Source organism: Dromiciops gliroides, chromosome 2, assembly GCF_019393635.1.
Source record: "Dromiciops gliroides isolate mDroGli1 chromosome 2, mDroGli1.pri, whole genome shotgun sequence".
In the NCBI taxonomy this organism is placed as follows: domain Eukaryota; kingdom Metazoa; phylum Chordata; class Mammalia; order Microbiotheria; family Microbiotheriidae; genus Dromiciops; species Dromiciops gliroides.
Genome location: NC_057862.1, coordinates 180,759,541 through 180,779,998, shown reverse-complemented (window position 1 = coordinate 180,779,998; position 20,458 = coordinate 180,759,541). Strand labels below are relative to the sequence as shown.

Sequence of the window (20,458 nt, the reverse complement as noted above, 5' to 3'; positions counted from 1 at the left end):
GGTTTTTCTGAAATCATCCTGTTTTTCATTTCTTACAGCCCAATAATATTCCATTACAATTATATACCACAGCTTGTTTAGTCATTTCCCAATTGATGGGCATTCCTTTGATTTCCAATTCTTAGCCACCACAAAGAGTTGCTATAAATATTTTTTGTACAATTTTTCCCCTTTTCTCTTTTTCACAGTTACTATTGTTAACTCTTTCCCTCCATCCTATTCCCTTCCCATGATATTTGCTCTATTATCTATCTTCTTTCACCCTATCCCTCCTCACAAGGAATTTGCTTCTGACTGCCCCCTCCCCAATCTGCCCTGTCTTCTTTCACCCCTCCCTCATTATCCCCTTCACCTCTTATTTTCCTGCTGGGTTAGATAGATTACTCCAGCCAGTGGAATGTGTATGTTAATCCCTCCTTGAGCCAACTCTGATGAGATTACAGTCCTTGAGCCAATTCTGATGAGTGTAAGGCTCATTCACTGCCCCACTCCTCTCCCATTTCTCCCCCCACTCTGTAAGCCTTTTCCTATTTCTTTCATGTAGGATTTCACCCCATTCTACCTCTCCCATTCCCCCTCCCCCAGCGCAATTCAGACCCCTCAATTTTACCCTAAAGATGTCATCATGGGGCAGCTAGGTGACACAGTGGACAAAGCACCCACCCTGGACCCAGGAGGACCCAAGCCCAAATCCTGCCTCACTCACAAGACACTCACAAGACACTCACACACTGCTTGACACCAAACATGTCACCCAACTCCAACCACCCCACAAAAAAAAGATAAACAAAAAATAAATGATTTACAGATATCATTGCTTCATAATCAATTCCCACCTATGCCCTCTGTCTAAATTTATTTCTATCATCTGCCCTAATACTGAGAAATTTCTTATGAGTTAGATATATCATCTTCCCATTCAAGAATGTAAGCAGTTTAACTTTTTAACATCCCTCTTAATTTCTTTTGCCTGTTTACCTTTTTATGCTTTTCTAGGGTCTTGTATTTGAAAGTCAAATTTTCTTTTCAGTTCTAGTCACTAATACCTGAAAGTCTTCTTTTTCATTGGTCCCATTCTTTTTCCTGAAAGATTATACTCAGTTTTGCTGGGTAGGTGATATTTGGTTGTAATTCCAATTCCTTTGCCCTCTGGAATATCATATTCTAAGCCCTCTCATCCTTTAATGTAGAAGCTGCTAGATCTTGTGAAATCCTGACTGGGGCTCCACAGTACTTGAATTTTCAATAAAATCAAGATATTATCAAGATAACCCCCTCAAAAGATCTTGACCCCTTCTTACAATGTACACAAATAAAAACAAGCTATAAAAAGTTAACTGGAGAAAAGAACACACTATATTTTCCTAAGGTCAATTCAGTTTGTTTCAATTCAATCTAGCAAACATTAGGTCCCTAATATGTACAAAGAACTGTTATGACAGTGATATAAAGATTAAAAATCACATGGTATTTGCCTGCAGGGAACTTGAAGCCTAATTAAAGGAGATGTAATGTACACAAACTACTATGAAAGTATAGAATGCCATAAGTGCAAAGGAGACCTTGACTGATCTATTTTTTCTTGAATTCAGTCTGAATGCTATTGATTACTGGTGTTCTTGTGGCTATGAAAATCTTTTCCCAGTTCTTAGTCACACAGTTCAACTACACCAAAATCATCATTTTCTTTCCTTTCCAGTATTCACCATTAAAAAAAAATTCAGATCCATGGTTTCATTGGTACAGAGCAGATATATCCAACTCATGTCCTCAAAACTCCCCAATAGGGATAAACCAGATTAAAATGCAATTGAGAGGGGCAGTTAGGTGGCATAGTGGATAAAGCACTGGCCCTGGAGTTAGGAGGACCTGAATTCAAATCCAGCCTCAGACATTTGACACTTACTAGCTGTGTGACCCTGGGTAAGTCACTTAACCCTCATTACCCTGCCAAAAATAAAAATAAAAATAAAAAATGCAATTGGGAAAAGTTTGATAAAATAAATAAAAATACAATACAACATAGAAGATGTTAATTAATTTTTTCTAAGTCAATATGCCCCCACAGGGTTCTTTTCTATTTGAGTTTGACACAAATGATATAGAGAACTGCTAGTGAGAAAACTCCTTCTACCAATATAAACTATAAATTCTTCAGTGACTTAGAATCATGGTTACCTGTGGCACTCAGAACTTGAATGATTTGTCTAGGAGTCATAAAACCAGTATATGGACTGGTCAGAGACAGGACATGGACCGAGGTCTTCCTAAATCTATGTGCATCACTCTATCTAGTGTGCTAATCTTCTCATTTAATATTATCTCAAAAATACTTTTTATGTTTTTGAATTCCCAAGTTTAAAAATTTTCTTGGGGCAGCTAGATGGCACAGTGGATAGAGCACCAGCCCTGGAGTCAGGAGTACCTGAGTTCAAATCCGGCCTCAGACACTTAACACTTACTGGCTGTGTGACCCTGGGCAAGTCACTTAACCCCAATTGCCTCAAAAAAAACCAAAACAAAACAAAACAAAAACAAATTTCTTAAAGTTCCTCTTTATTTACTGCATTTACTTGATACTAGCCAAGAAAGATTCACCTTTATTTGATTCCTTTTCAATGAACTATCTTCTATCCATTTTAAGCATTACCATTTACCTATTTTTACTTTTTTTTTAAATGAGGCAATTGGGGTTAAGTGACTTGCCCAGGGTCACACAGCTAGTAAGTGTTAAGTGTCTGAGGCTGGATTTGAACCCAGGTACTCCTGACTCCAGGGCCGGTGCTCTATCCACTGCGCCACCTAGCTGCCCCTACTTATTTTTACTTTTTAAAATGATTAATACTGCACAAGACAAAATAAAATAATCTAAAAAGTGTTCAAGTTAAAATTCTAGCTAGTCTGTCTAAAATATCTAATGAGAGGTTGCCAATAAATTATAAGCTTTAGCAAGAGTTAGGCTTTTAAGCATTTATTAAGGAGAATAAGAATTTAGTAAAGAGAGAAAGAAAGGCCTACATTCATCTATCTATTAAAGGGAGAGTGCATTTCTAGCTCCGCTCTCCACCAGAGTCCACAGGAAAAGAGAGTGAGTCAGAGCACCAGGCTCCCCCTTCTTCCTCCCACCAGGAAACGCCACTTCCTGATGCCAAAGAAAAGATGCATAGTCTTGCTCTCAGAGATGTTCACCTCATGGTGCAAATTTTCTACAGTAAGTCTCCAGCAGGTGGTGTCATTCCAATCATTACAAAAGGAAGCTGATACCTCTCTTCTTTCCACAGTACAAATTTTAATTTTATGTAATATCTCATATTTTATAGTGCTTTATAATTTATTAAATACATTCCTCAAAATAATTCCATGAAACAGAAAGTTAAAGGTAAATTTATTCCCATTTTACAGATTAGGAAACTAAGGCTCAGAGAATTTAACTTACTCAAGATCTTATTTCTTCATTTTTTTTTTTGTGAAGCAATTGGAGTTAAGTGACTTGCACAGGGTCACACAGCTAGTAAGTGTCAAGTGTCTGAGGTCGGATTTGAACTCAGGTCCTCCTGAATCCAGGGCTGGTACTTTATCCACTGTGTCACCTAGCTTCCCCCTCGAGATCTTATTTCTGATAAGTCTTAGAGGCAAGACTTTTTATTGCCGGTCTGGGCGATAGGAGATTAAATATTGCCCTAATATTACATTTTATTCCTTTTTTTAAAAAAAGTACACTTTTAGTGTAGTCATAGTCAAATTTTTCCAGATACAAAATCCATATGCAAATACAAAATATGTAATATACATATGGTAAATGACATAACACATAGCATCAAATATCATTATTGTTCACTGTAGATGAAAAGCAAAGGCCATATACAGATAAAATACAAAGATGCAGAGTCAAGATGGCAGAGTGATAGCATTTTTGTTCAGCTCATCCAATACAACTTCTCCATAATGACCTAGAAAGCATACCAAACTGAACTCTCATTGGGAAAGCCAAGAAAAAGAAACAGTGCGTCATTTATTACAGCTCAGGTCAGCTTTACCTAGAAAGAAAAGTCTTCAGACACCAGAGTTGGGGCTGTCCTGGACACAGTATGGCAGTAGTGGAGGCAGTGACAAGGCAGCTACAATGTTAGGGAGCATTCTAATGTTCAGAGATGATAAGGGGGCCAAAATTGAACACCAAGGTTAGAAGAACTGGGACAGAAAGAAATCCTGGGAGACCTTAGAATCAATGCTAGGAACAAGAATGGATGCCTACAAGTGGTTCTATTGTTCATTACTCAAATCCAGGCCACAGTTGCAGGGTGGAGAGGAGTAGACCTGGTCTCCAGCTGGAGAGGCATTAAATGTGTATGGATCAATGAACAGTTTTCAAAAACTTAGATCTATGATTCTGAGCCCAAGAGCAGAGAAAGTAGACTCAGTTCTAACCTTTAACTTCACATAAAAGCTGTTATTGAAATAATTAAAGCAGAAAAACAACACCAAAGGGGAGTTGAGTATTTTAGTCCCACAACCTACAAAACCTCCCAGTGGGCTGAGTGTAGTGACAGTATAATGAAACTAGACCACACACAATCTAACAAACCCAAAATTGGGTCAGGAATTTGCAGAGGTCTGATTAGAAGGACGTTGATCTCCGTGGATCATACCTCAAAATCACTAAAAACTTGTAGGCCCCCAGAATGAGCTATGAAAGCAAAGAAGCTCTTTAAAAGACAGAAGCTTAGGCAAGGCATCCCACCTATAAGTGAGCAGAGCCCAACACTGCCATAAAATCCAAAGTCAGAAATAGGCTAGAAGAATGAGTAAATTAAAAAAAAAAAAAGAATCTGACAACAAAAGTCTACCATAGTGATAGGGAAGCTCAAGATACAAACATAGAAGAAGACCATGACTTGATAATATCTACAAGCAAAGCCTCAAAGAAAAAAAATGCAGATTGAACACAAGTTGAACAAGAATTCTTAGAAAAGTTCAAGGAAGAGATTTAGGACTTCTGGTGCCAAGATGGTGGAGTAAGGAAGAAACTCTCTGAAACCCTCTCAAATTTACCTCCAAACAATTAGAGAACCATTTCAGAATTTATCAAGGGGTAGGAAAGGAACCTACCATCATGACAAGAAAGGTATGTCTCAGTGGGGTGGAGAGGGAGGGAGGTCCACGAGCAGCAGCAGCAGCCAGTCTCACAAGAGGGGCCTTGCAGCAAAGCTCCAAGGTTGGGATAATCTACCTTCCAGGCTCTGCCCTTCTGAAAACCTGAAGCCCCCTAGCAAGTAAGCGGTCTGTGCAGCTTAGCAAGGCCCCACTCCAGAAACCCCATCCCTAGCACAATGCTACCAGCAAGGCCTTGACTCCATTGTTAATCAGTAGTAAAGCCCCACCCTGCCCCTGAGGCCTACCAGCAGAGAGGCCCTGTTTCCATAGTGTAAGATATGGTAATAGTTTGATACAAGGTGAAATCTTCTCAGAATAGCTTGCTACATGAGGAGATCTCAATGAAAGCATGCCCATATAGGGAACAGCAGGGAAATATTATCTATTAAATTACATCAACTAAAGAAAGAGAAAAGAAAGTTTTTCAGGACTAGAGAAGTTTGAGCTGGCTTACATTGGTTTCCTAGAAAAAGTAGGTAAAAGTAGGTCCTGTTAATCTTACTCTCTACAACACTTGCTTAATAGACTTATTGATATCAACTTCTCCCCTGTCTAAAATCTCTAGCCCATTTTCTTTCGTTCTTCCTTCCTTCCTTCCTTCCTTCCTTCCTTCCTTCCTTCCTTCCTTCCTTCCTTCCTTCCTTCCTTCCTTCCTTCCTTCCTTCCTGTCTTTCTTTCTTTCTTTCTTTCTTTCTTTCTTTCTTTCTTTCTTTCTTTCTTTCTTTCTTTCTTTCTTTCTTTCTTTCTGTCTGTCTGTCTGTCTGTCTGTCTTTCTTTCTTTCTTTCTTTCTTTCTTTCTTTCTTTCTTTCTTTCTTTCTTTTGGGTAGGGCAATGAGGGTTAAGTGACTTGCCCAGGGTCACACAGCTAGTAAGTGTCAAGTGTCTGAGGTCAGATTTGAACTCAGGTCCTCCTGAATCCAGGGCCAGTGCTTTATCCACTGCATCACCTAGTTGCCCCTCTAACCCATTTTCAATCATGGATAACATGAAGGTGTATGTGTATATGAGTGGTAACATCAAGGAGGATTTAGCTAGGACTCTTCCAGGAAGACTGTGAACCTGTGCCTAGCAACCTATCATGGCTCATGGGAGGAAATGATTATAGCTGAGTATAGGATAAATTCAAGGTGCTTATTTTCAGCATTTTTTGTTTGTTTGTTTTTGTTTGTTTTTGTTTGTTTTTAGTGAGGCAATTGGGGTTAAGTGACTTGCCCAAGGTCACACAGCTAGTAAGTGTTAAGTGTCTGAGGCCGGATTTGAACTCAGGTACTCCTGACTCCAGGGCCAGTGCTCTAGCCACTGCGCCTCCTAGCCGCCCCCACTCATCTACTGCTTTTTTTCTGTGGGTGCCCATTCTCATGAGAATGTAATGAAGGGTGTTTTGTTTTGTTTTGTTTTTGTTGTTGTTGTTGTTATACCAAAGCTGCCTCTGAAAGAACTTATTCTGAAGAGGCCTTTGCCCATTACTCACACATAGCAACCCAGTAGCAGGGCCCCACCCTTGTAGCAGACCAGCAACAAGATCCATTCTCCCAGGCCCACCACCAGAAAGAATCTGTTACCATAGCCACACAAGAGAAAGTCCTCTTCCCTTGGGTAGGACATCAGCTAAACTCTACACCAGGGCAAGTCAAAAAGGAGGCCCTATCCCCCAGTACAAGCCATAAAGGTAGCCTATCTTCCCATGAAACAAGCAGCTAAACCCTGAAGCCCAGTGAATGCCAACAATAAGCCCCAGCACAAAAAGCCTGGGACAATGCAGGACCAGAGCCCAACTCTCACCTAAAAATACCAAGTCACAAAAAGGCAGAAAAATGAGCAAAACAGAACAAAACAAAATCCTTGACTATAGAAAGTTGCTATGATGACAGAGTATCAAGACATAAACTTAGAAGAGGACAATAGTGTCAAATAGCTACATGTGAAGCATCAAAGAAAAATTTTATTTGGTCTCAGGCCCAAAAAGAATTCCTGGAAGAGTTTTAAAAAAGGAAATTAGAGGAGTAGAAGAAAAATCAGAAAAAGAAATTAGAGTAATGCAAAAGAATAATGAAAAAGAGTCAATAGCCTGGGAAAAGATAAACAAAAATTTAGTGAGAAAAATAACTACCTAAAAATAGAATTGACCAAATGGAAAAGGAAGTGCAAAAGCTCACTGAAGAAAATAATTACTTAAAAATTAGAATTAAGCAAGTGAAAGCTAATGACTCTATGTGACATCAAGATACGATAAAAGAAAATCAAAAAAGTTTTTAAAAATAGAAGAAAATGTGAAATTTCTCATTGGAAAAACAATTGACCTAGAAAGTAGATACAAAAGATATAATATAAGAATTATTGGACTACCTGAAATCCATGCTTTGAAAAAAGCCTGGACTATGCCTTTTAATAAATTATCAAAGAAAATCACTCTGACATATTAGAACCTGAGGGCAAAATGGAAATTGAAAGAATCCACCAATGACTGACTAGAAGAGACACAAAGGAAAACTCCAAGGAACATCACAGCCAGATTCCAGAACTCACAGATCAAGGAGAAAGTACTGCAAGTAGCCAAAAACAATTCAAATATCATGGAGCTACAGTCAGGATTACTCAAGATTTAGCAGCTTCCATAGAACTGGAGGGCTTGGAATATGATATACTGGAAGGCAAAGGAGTTAAGATTACAATCAAGAATCACCTACCCAGCAAAATTGAATATAATCTTTCTGGGGGGAAATTGACATTTAACAAAATAGAGTACTTTCAATCATTCCTAAATAAAAGAACAGAGCTGAATTAAAAAAAAATGACCTCCAAATACAAGACTCAATGGAAAAACAAGAAAAGCAAAAAAGAAACAAGAGAAAACATAAGATATTCAATTAGGTTAAATTGTTTATATTTCTATGTGGAAATATAATATTTATAACCCTTAAGTTTATTATTATAAGAACAATTAGAAGAAGCATATATAGACAGAGGGTGTGGATATAAGGTGACTTTTATGGGATGATACCCCCCCAAAAAATAAAATAAAGGGTCAAGAAAGAAAATTGCAATGGAAGAAGGAGGGAGCATGAATGGGGTAAATTATCCTACAAAAAAAGGCATGAAAGAGCATTATAATGGAGGGGAGATGGGATAGTGGGCAAAGTTTAAACCTTACTTATCAAAATTAGTTTAAAAAGGGCATAACATACATACTCAGTTGGATGAAGAAATATATCTTACCCTATAAGGAAGTAAAAAGGTATTGGGATCATTGAAGGGGAAGGAGGGACTGATTAGAGGAATGGTGGTCATCAGAAGTAAAACACTTATGAGAAGGGAAAGAGTGGGACTAAGGGGACATAAACAAGGGAAAATTAGCATGGAGATAAATGCACAGTTAGTTATCAAAACTCCAATTGTGAATAGGATGAACTCACTCATAAAACAGAAGGAGACAGCAGAATGTATTAAAAAAGAGAATCCTACAATATATTGTTTAGAAGAAACACATTTGAAGCAGAGAGATAAATAAAGGATAAAGGTAAGGACCTAAAACAGAATTTAGTATGCTTATGGAGAAGCAAAGCAAGCATGGGTAGAAATCATGATCTAGTTAATAGAGATAAGGAAGGAAACTATATCTTGCTTAAAGGTACCATTGACAATGAAGTGTATCAATATTAAACATATGCATCAAATGGTATAGCATCCAACTTTTTGTAGGAGAAGTTGAATGAATTATAGGAGGAAATAGATAATAAACTATACTTGGGGAGACCTCAACTTTCCCCTCTCAGAACTAGATAAATCTAACCAAAAAATAAACACGAAAAGGTAAGGAGGTGAATAAAATTCTGGAAAAGTAAGATATGATATATCTCTGGAAAAAAAAACTGAAAGGGAAGGGAAAGGAATATACCTTTTTCTCTGTAGTACATGGCCCCTACAAAAAAATTGACCATGTAATAGGACATAAACACCTCACAACCAAATGCAGAAAAGCAGAAATAGTAAGTGCATCCTCTTCAGATCATAATGCAAATATAATTGCATCAATAATAGACAATGGAAGGAGATTTAAATTAATTGGAAATTAAGTAATGTAATCCTAAAAAAGTGGGTCAAAGAACAAATCATAGGAACAATCAATAATTTCATTAAAGAAAATAACAACAATGAAGCAACATACCAAAATTTATGGAATGTAGCCAAAGTGGTAGTTAGGGGAAATTTTAGATCTCTAAAGGCTTGCATAAATAATGGACAATAAGCCAATCAATGAATTGGCCATCCAACTAAAAAACAAAAAAAAACTAGGAAAAGAACAAGTTAAAAATCCCCTATTAAACACCAAATTGGAAATTCAAAACAACAACAACAACAACAAACCACAAAGGAGAAATTGATAAAATTGAAGGTAAGAAAACCAGTGAACTAATAAATAAAACTAGAGGCTGGTTTTATGAGGAAAAAAAATAAAATAGATAAACCATTAGTGAATTTGACTTAAAGGAAAGACAGAAGAAAACCAAATTACCAATATCAAAAAAGAAAGGGGTGAATTCAACACCAATGAAGAGGAAATTAAAAAAAAATTATTTGGAGCTATTTTATACAACTATATACTAATAAATTTGACAATCTAAATGAAATGTATGAATATATAAATTACTCAGATTAACAGAAGAGGAAATAAAATACTTAACCCAATTGTAGAAAAGGAACAAGCCATCAGTAAATTTCTTAAGAAAAAATTCCCAGGACCAGATGTTTTCACAAGCAAATTCAACCAAACATTGAAAGAATTAATTCTAATATGTTATAAACTATTTGGGAAAACAGGCAAAGAAGGAGTCCTACCAAATTCCTTCTATGACACAAATTTGGTTATGATACCTAACCTGTAAGAGCCAAAACAAAAAGAAAATTATAAACCAATTTCTTTGATGGATATTGTTGAAATTTTTTTTTTAATAAAGCACTAGCAAAGAGATTATAGCAATATATCACAAGGATCATACACTATGACCAGGTGGGTTTTATACCAAGAATGCAGGACTGGTCCAATATTAGGAAAACTATCAGCATAACTGTATAAATTTTTTAAAATGACAGAAATCGGGGCAGCTAGGTGGCATAGTGGATAAAGCACCAGCCCTGGATTCAGGAGGACCTGAGTTCAAATCCGGCCTCAGACAGTTGACATTTACTAGCTATGTGACCCTGGGCAAGTCACTTAACCCCCATTGCCCCACAAAAAACCCCAAAATGACAGAAATCAAATGATTATCTCAGATGCAGGAAAAGCTTTTGACAAAATACAGCACCCATTATCTTGAAATGATTCTACCCTTTAGCAAAAAAACATTTCATGTCTAATCATGCATAATCCACATATTACTAAGATAGCCAGTGGAAAACAAAGGGGAAAAACAGTTAATAATTGCATTTTTTAAATTCCTCGTGTAATATCTATGACAGGTTTAATTGACTTCTTCCTCACTTACATTGGATGAATTGACTGGCTGGTTCAATATCATACTTCTAATTACTGGGAGGGAGGGAAGGAGAGAGGGAGGAAGGGAGGGATAGAGGGAGGGAAAGTGGAAGGAAGGAAGGAAGGAAGGAAGGAAGGAAGGAAGGAAGGAAGGAAGGAAGGAAGGAAGGAAGGAAGGAAACAAAGAAAGAAAAAGAGGAAGGAAGGATGATAGAAAATAAGAAAGACTGGTTAATCTAATCTATTTGCCTCATAACTTCATAAATATTGTTTGCTATATATAAAGCAATTAAAACTGGGACTATAATAATAGTAATAATTATTATATTATAATAATAACAGCTAGCATATATAAGGTGTTTTAAAGTTTGCAAATCATTTTACAAATGTTATTTTATTTGATCTTCACAAAAACCCTGTGGGTTAACATGGGAATACAGGGGCAAAGGGGAAGGAGTATTTAAAACTTCACTTTCCCTAGAGTAGCAGATTGAAGGTTTAGAGAAATTGATAGATGTGGCTAAGATGAAAATTTAGAAGCAATGTAAAGAAAAATTTATTAACCATTAATGCTATGATTGCCTTGAGAGAGAGTGGTTCTCAGGAATTCTTAAAGCAAAGAATGGGTGACCACTTTGAGGGTATGTTAGAGAGGTTATTGTTTTTCAGGTCCCTTCAAACTCTAATTTCGTGATATTCTGTAACTGAAAAGCCAGCCCTGATCACGGAGGTCCACAGCCTCTAATCCACCTCATTGTTGCTGCACTAATTCTATTGGGATAACAGTTATGACTGCTTACCCAACATGATGACTAGCCAATTTTAAATCATCAGATGTGCATAATAAATGAAAGTAGGAAGGAGAATGGGGATATGTCTATACTGTAGAAGTGAGATTTTGTGTCTTTCCCTTGGCATCATGCTCAGGTACAAGTGATAAAATAAAATACTTTCAGAGCTGGTACCCTGCCCAAATAAATAAATAAACAAACAAATAAATAAATAAATAAACACACACACACACACACACACATATGTTAACAAGTGGAGAAAACAAAATTACCTGTTTTCACCAGCATGGGCAGTGTGCAAAAGAAACAAAGCATCCATAAAAATGAATAATGATTTTAATAACAATTTGTGAAGCAAAATGTGCTTGGCACAATTAAGAAGAAATATACAGATGTTCATCAAGTGTCCAGGATCATTGAGTTGTTCATTAGTTATCTCAATGTTTGGCATTGTACAGTTGCAACAATTGTCTTATTATCTGAAATCCCAAGAAATTTCTTCTAACTAGTATGATGGCTCAAATGTTAGTACTACTTTATAATGAATAATACCTATGAAGAAGGTTGGTTTGTTGTATTGTACAAAGAAAAACACTAAACTGACAGTGATAACAATTGCACACTTCTCCATCACCTGTTCCACAATACCTTTTTGCAAGAAAAATACTTGGTCCTCTGATTGTAGGTTTTCTTCTGTTCTACATAAATTTCATGTGGGAATCAAGCTGGAAGAATTATGGCCAGAAAACCGAGCCAACTGAAAAGTCAACTTACTGTATTTATAGCAGATAGAGATGGGAACCTGATTCCTCCTTACCTTTGTTTTTTCAAGGAACATGAAAATCTATGGGACTCAGTATTACTCTTTTATTTTCTCTTTCCAGGTTACAGATCTTTATGAAACTACTCCTTATTCCCAATGTGAAGGGCAAATACCTTTTACATTCCCAATTGTGCAAAGGGGAACAACTTTATAATAAATTTATCATAATCAATATATTCTATTTTTTAAAGTCCATTTTGAATTGTTGATGAATTAATCATGATCCTTATTATCAGTTAAAACTAGTATCAAATTTCACCCAACTTTTTTCCCATTTTAGGGACCATCATAAAGTAAAAGAACCTAATTCAGTAACAGACTTTTACGATCTCCTAGGGAATGCGTCTTAGTTAGAAGGTTTCTCTCTCATGGCAGTCATCTAATATTTCCAGGAGCTGAGATACCGGCTCTTTAATTTCCTCATAGCAGACTTGACATCTTCATTTCTAAGGGAATAGATGATGGGATTCAAGAGAGGGGTACAAACTGTATAAAAGACAGAAAGAAATTTGTCTATAGAGAGTCTGCTAAAAGGCCAGATATAGAAGTAGATGCATGGCCCAAAGAAAAGAATTACTACTGTGATATGAGCGGTTAAGGTAGAGAGAGCCTTGGAGGAACCACTTGAGGAACGGCGACGGACAATGACTAATATAACAGTATAAGAAATAACTAAGGCCAGAAAACAGCTCAGAGAGATCAGGCCACTGTTGGTTAATGTCATGATCTCCATTTCATAAGTATCCATGCAGGCCAGTTCAATCACCAGGGGAAGGTCGCAAAAAAAACTGTCTACTTCATTAGGCCCACAAAATGGTAAGTCTACTGTAAAGGCCAAGTGGCTTACAGAGTGAAGAATTCCCACAGCCCATGATATAGCCACAAAAATTATGCAAAGTTTCCGATTCATAATAGTACTATAGTGCAGAGGTTTACATATGGCTATAAATCTATCATAGGCCATTGCTACCAACAGCATCATCTCACTTCCAACGAAGCTATGAAGAAGGAAGATCTGGGCCATGCAGCCCTCAAAGGAGATGGTTTTGTGCTCAACAAGAAAGTCAGCAATCATCTTGGGTGTGGCAAAGTTGGACTGACAGATATCAATGAAAGAGAGGTTGCTAAGGAGGAAGTACATGGGAGAGTTCAAATGGGAATCAGAGACAATGGTGAGGATGATGATAATGTTGCCCAGTACAGATGCCACATAGACTATGGTGAAAATCACAAAGAAGAAAAGCTGAAGTTCCCAAGAGTTAGAGAGGCCCAGCAGTACAAACTCGGACACCATGGATTGATTTCCTCTAGCCATTTATTCAGTTTATAGGCTGTTATCCCCTAAAGAGAAGAAAAACAGGGAAGAAATAATTGACTGTGTAATAACTGCCATTACAAAGCAGTTGAGCTTTTTATAAAAAAAATTAAAATTACTTGGGCAGCTAGGTGGCACAGTGGATAAAGCTCTGGCCCTGGATTCAGGAGGACCTGAGTTCAAATCCGGACTCAGACACTTGACACATACTAGCTGGTAACCCTGGGCAAGTCACTTAACCCTCATTGGCCCCCCCAAAAAAAAACCAACTTTACACTTTTATGCCCATATAATAAAACAACTACTTGTATATCAATCCACAAGCATTCTGTGGTCTTCTATGTATAGAGGACAATACTCTATTGTACTCTATTATATCCTAAAATACCCTAGTAGATACTCTATTATGCTCTAGTATATATACTATAATACTCTAGTAGATGAGTATTTCTACTATTTGTACTCTTCTCAATCCTATTATACTCTAGTAGACATATTGAAAGAAGTTGTGATACAAATAAAAAGATAAATTTCATGGGCTATATACCTATGGCAAATGAATGGTAAATAAATTAGAGATCTAAAAGAAGTCATTTCAGGGTAGAGCAGTAAAGAAGGTTCACAGAGGAGATAAAACTTGACCTGACTGTAGAACAATGAATGAGGTTTGAATAGGCAGAGAAGAGTTAAGCATTTCAGGAATGGGAAATTACATGAGTAAGGGTGAAAACATGAGACTGTAGACAAGTATGGTTAGTAGACCACTATAAGTGGAGTAGAAAGGGTTAACCTAAGGAGTGGTCAGAGATAAGATTTAAAAGACTGGAGTCATATAGTGGAAGGTTTTGTATGCCAGCCTGAGTAAATAAGGTTTTATCCTACTTGGAAAATGGAGATATGAAAGGTTTTAAAGAAGGGAATAATGTAATTAGAGAATTTTTAGGACAATTAATCATCACAACAGCATATACATATAAACATATATACATATTCCTTTACCACTTACAATGATCATTTCAATATATACTCTTTTTTCATCCTACTATAGGGTTGATAGCGAGTATTTTCATGAATGAATGAATGGCTGGCTGGCTGGCTGGCTGGCTGAATGAATGAATGAATGAATGAATAATTCAGTAAGCATTTATTAAGCACTGACTACATGTTAGGTGTAGTGCTAAGCACTAGGGTGACAATTAAAATGGAACAGTTCCTGCCCTGAAAGAGCTTAAGAAAACAAATTTACAGAATAACTGATTAAGTCTAAGCCACACACACCATAAACATCAGAGCCTTAACTCAAATTTAGGTCATCAGATTCCAGATCCAGTGTTTGTTTATTTGTTTTCCTTTTTATCATTCTGCCTTGGGAATAGACTAGGTGGATTGAAGGGAAAAGAGACTATATGCTAGGAAGATAGTGAACATTTTCTAAAATGGGTTTCCTCTTCATCCTATTAATGAGAATTAGTCAGAGTTCACTATAGTATTCTCCTTGATAAGTTGGCAGTATCTGACACTATTGGCCACTCCTTTTTTCCTACACTTTCTTTTTATTTCAGAAACATCAAGGTTTCCTAACCCCCCACCCTCCTATGTTTATAAATGGTTCTTTTTTTTGTTCTCTATCTCATTTGCTGGCTTTGTTCTCTTCAGGACCCTTTAGCACCAATGTTCACCAAAGTTCTCTTTTTGGTTTTCTTCTTATCTCCTCTTTCTCTTTTCATTCCTATCCATGGTTTTAATTATTATCTTTAAATCAGAATCCCATATCTACATATTAGACCCTGAAGTTTTCTTTAAGAATTGTAATCTCACACTGCCCACATGACAGCTCTACTTGCAAATCCCACCAGCACCTTAAATGACATGTCAGAAAGTGAACTTATTGTTTTCCTCTCCCTAAGATTGTTACTCCTTATGGCTTCACTATTTCTATCAGAATCGCTAACTTTGATTTATCCCTTTCCTCTCACTTCTCATATACAACAGATTATACATTTCTGTCATCTCTACCTCCATAATATTTCTTGTATTTTACCATCCTCTCTGTTTCTACTTCTATCATTATTCATAGTTGCTCATTAACAGTCAGCCCCATCATTGCCTAATAAGCATTCTTCCCTCTATCACCCTCCAAACTCATTGTTCATACCACTGCCAGAATAATTACTCTAAAGATCTCATTATATCATCCCTCTGATTGATATCTTCAGTGACTTCCTATTGCTTTCCAAGTTCAAGGTCTTTTATCCATCATTCAAGGTCCTTTCACAATCTGGCATTACACTACCATTCCACTTTGTCATATTATTTCCCTTCACACACTATATACTACAATCCAAGTGGACTACTTGCTATATCCCAAAGCACCCTATGCTTTTCCACTTCCATGCATTTTCTTATATTGTTCTCTGACTGCCATGTCCTCCCTCTTTTTCTTCATCTGTTGCATTTTTACCCAACTTTAAAATCCAAATTCAAATGTCACCTCCACCATATAGCCTTTCAGATCACCCTGTCTACAAAAGCTTTCTACTTTGACCTCCCCAGGTACTTTGTTTTATATGTTTCTAATGAACCTATCATGTATTCTTGTGCCTTATAGTCAAATGTGTCAGAATCTTATTCCCCTTCTAAACTATACATTCCACAAGGAGAAAGACTGTGTTTTATCTAGATTATGTATCTTGCCCAATTCTCCTAGCCTAGTGTTCAATATGTTTTACTGAATGTTTTTCATTTAAATGGCCTAATAAAAATCAATGTGCCCAATTACAGCACGTTTTAGAGATCAGAAGACTAAGGTCATCATTTAACATCAGACTGGGAGAATCTGGATGTGTCTAGAAACTTCCTTATCCATAAAGCATGCTAAGGAGATAATAAGATATCTTGACCAGGAAGGTACTCAACTCTAGAAAAAATTAAGGACTCCTACATGATTCTCAAAATTTATATGCTCCTATCACATAACTATGTGTCTATTCTTAGAAACATGTTGTGACAGAGATGGAAGTGATAATTTGAGTCCTCCTGTTAAATGATTTGTCCAAGGCCTCATAGTCAATTAGTGACCAAGCTGGTATTTCTGTCTCCAAGGTCAGAGCTCTTTCAGCTGCCTCCACTCACCAATTTCCCTCAGTATCCTCCCTTTATTTTTCTCCCTCCCACCTCTCTTTTCTCCATAAACATGCCTAGACCATGTAGGTATATTTTTTACTATTAATATAAGTTAAAAGATCTTTAAAGACATTTCAACAGCAATTTTTCAGGTAAACACATATTTGTGTATATGTATATATATGTATTTGTATATATGTGTTTATACATGTATAAAATATTGCATGTACATATACATACGTATATATGTCTATATGTCAAATTTCAAAGAGCGGTGTTGAAATGTAGCAATGAGGTTCAAGGAATCCAGTCTAACAGCAGTGTAGATAATTGGCAGTATTTAATCACCCTGAGGCAGCTATGTACAGAGGGGAGAAATGCTGATTTAAAAAAAAAGAGGGCTTGGGTCCAGCCTCGGCTCTTTACAATCACTGAGACTGAGCAAGATATTTAAAGTGGATCTCTGTTTCTCATCTGCAAAATGAAGAGAATGGAAGAGATGAGCTATGGTCACTTTTAGATCTAAATGCATGATGCCATGGATTCTGTTAAATATAATGAGAGTTTAATGAGATAATGGTGATGCTGGCCCAGAGGATGGAGTTCAAGCCTTGGAGAGTCCGTGAGTGGACCAATTCTATTCACTGAGTTCTGAAGTTAATCTAGGAGAGTATTCCAGCTCTGAAGGCAAAATGCTAACAATGACAGGAAGGAAAAATTCCCCAGAATGAAATGTTTTAACATTTAAGAGAGACATGAAAGAATTAACTTTGAAAATTGTGAGACAAAATGGAATTTCTTATATCACATATGTACCAGTGTCAGGGCAGCAATGAGAAGGAAAGGGGAAAACTAAAACAAGAATAAGAAGAAAGAGAAATGGAAGGAAAGGATGGAGATAATAAAAGAGAATTATAGCAAACTGGAGATAGGTGTTAGCATTAATGCATCTTCTGTGTATCTGAGTCAACAGCTCTGGCATCTCCCACACTAGAAATCTTGAATGTCTTCTAGCTTTCACTTTTCCTATTTCCAATGAATTTTTGCTTGCTTTGTTCTAGCATGCTTGAGAATTTCACAGAAGACTAACTGCTAAAAAAAGGTGATCATCCCAATGGATCTAGCTACACTGATCTGCCTCTAGCACAGCACTGTTGGTTCATAGAGTGTTTGACTTTGAATCAGCAAAACTTGAGTTCAGATTCTACCACTATCACTTATTTGCAGAGTGTTAGTAAGTTAAGTAAGTCTCTGAGCCTTAGTTGCTTCAACTACAAAATAAGGCAAGAATTCATGGTGTACTTAGCTTCACAGGGTTTCTGTGATGTACAAATGAAATAATCTATATCAAACAATTTGCAAAATTAAGTTATGGCTTTTGTTTCTATTACCAAGTTAGACATATACTAAGTATAAGTAAGTACAGGTAGGCATATACTAAGTATAAATACAGATAAGAGATTTTGCTACTGATTATTTTTGTGATTATCAGAAAGTTACTTAACCTTTCTATTAATTTTCTCATCAGAAATATAAGGAATTAAGTGATTGTCACTTCCATCTCTATCATATTTTTATAAGAAAAAAACATTGTTATCTGATAGGACCATATTAATGCTGAGGTACTCATGTAGGATCCTTTCACTTCCACTAGCTTCCTGGGCAAGATACCTTTTCTTTTAGAACACTTCAGGGATAAGGAAATTTCTAGATAAGACTTGATATATCCAGAGCCTCTCTATCTGAAGCGAACTGTTGTTTCACTATAAAATAGAGGCTAAACCTGACCCAAAAGAAGTGATGATGGTAGTATAATGAAGTGGGATATCAACTGGATTTGGAGCCAAAGGGTCTGGCTTTGGCCACTTATGAGTCTCACTGTTCCTCCCTTTCCTCACCTATAAAATAGGCTGTAAGGTTCTTTCTAGACCTACATATTTGATTCTATGAATTTCTCCTTTTGTATTTTGTTCATAAAGAGCTAAGGGAACTACTTACACACATTTTTTCCTTTTATCTGAATCAAAATTATCCTTTGATGTTTGGATTTTTTAAAAAGCAGAAAATTCACCTCCAGTAGCAATAGCTTACATTTCCATGGTGCTTTCCAATTTACAGAGGATTTTACATGCATAATTTGTTTCATTTGATTCTCAAAATAATCTTGGGAGGTAGGAAGCACAGGCATTATTATAAAGCTTAGCAGAGTGCCTACAGCATGTGGGCATAGAGCCTAGAACATAGTAGGTACTTAATAAATATTTATTAGTTTAATGACCTGTTCTTTTTTTTTTAGGGCAATGAGGGTTAAGTGACTTGCCCAGGGTCACACAGCTAGTGTCAAGTGTCTGAGGCTGGATTTGAACTCAGGTCTTCCTGAATCCAGGGCCCATGTTTTATCCACTGCACCACCTAGCTGCCCAATGACCTGTTGTTTTGACAAATGAGGTTCAGAGGAAAAGCGACTTGTCCAAATGTCAGAACAAGGATTCAAACCTCAAGTCTTCTTTTCTTCCCATCACACCATGCTTCCTTACCTAGGTCAATATTTTGTCCTTGCACAGTGACTCCTCTAAGATTCCAGATGTCTAGTCACTAATGTAGTTCCGAAATAAAAATCTGGGGAAGAAAAGTAGCAAAATGATGGTGATTCCCTTCTCCTTTTGTCTCTGTTTAGTATCACATTTTTCCTTTTCCCCTACCAGGGATATCTTTTAATTATTCCTAGAAAATTCTAGATCTAGGGCCACAGTTAAGGGCAGAATGTCATTAATGGTCTCAAAGAGATGGAGAGCCCCAACTATCACCCTTCAACCTGATACAACCCTCACCTCAAACTTCATGCTTCATGACTGCCAACATTGCCCATTTCAAGAAAAGAGTTAAAAATGTGCACATTCTAAATTCAGGCACCTAAATCAAATATACAATTCCAACATATATACTTACGTTCTCAAAAATCTTTCCCTGCAGTCCTTTGGTTATTTTTTCTTTCTGATCGATGCCTCTTAATTTGCTTCTAAATACCTTTGCCCAATATAGATATTGTTATACTGAAAATTATTGAACATTCTATTAATTTAATGCATCTTAAATGAATTTTTCTAATTCACCCTGCTACATTGTAAATCCTTTGGGAGTAGCAACTTCAGCAGCAATGCTGACTATGCTTACGTTGCTCTCTATCAAGTAACTACATGATCTTTATACTATGGAGATATATAGCCTCCTCCTTCAGAGAATCATTCTGCAGTGGGAGTTATTAAGTTATGCAAAGTAATTTTCCAAGGGACAAAAAAGGTAAGTTTTTTTGTCAGTTAGCCATAGTACTATACTAGAAATTTTTTTTAAAACCCTTTTTTAAAGTTAGAGTAATTATTATTATTCTCTTAACTCTTGACTTTCTATTTTCCAGATAATTAATCTCAGAACTTTATATCTTATACATAGAATCTTATAGAGAGAGAATTATAGGGTTTGGAGGGTCATTTTATTTTATGCCATCATTGGCTTTAGAGCTAGAAGGAAACTTAGAGGTTATTGATTTCAACTTCTTCTATTATATGGGTGAGGAAACTGAGGTACAGAGAAGTTAAATTTTGCTGGATCACACAGATGACAACCATCAGAACCCGACCTTGAAGTCATTACAAGAATGTATTTTGCCATCTCCCACACAGATGGTCATTAAAGCTATTCTTAAAAATTTCAAGTGACAGGAAAATCACTTATTACCCAAATAGTCCATTTCTACCTTAGAGATGTTTTGCTTATTATA

The 20,458-nt window shown here is 36.6% G+C and overlaps 1 protein-coding gene across 1 annotated transcript; it reads right to left on the bottom strand.

Annotated features, from left to right (window-relative positions):
• Positions 1–12,128: 12,128 nt before the first annotated feature.
• LOC122738519 (olfactory receptor 4K1) lies at positions 12,129–13,557 on the bottom strand. Its single transcript, XM_043980533.1, has 2 exons — positions 12,647–13,557; positions 12,129–12,192 (listed from the first exon to the last, which is right to left on the bottom strand). Exons 1-2 carry the CDS (start codon positions 13,555–13,557, stop codon positions 12,129–12,131), a joined length of 975 nt encoding a protein of 324 aa, XP_043836468.1.
• Positions 13,558–20,458: the final 6,901 nt, after the last annotated feature.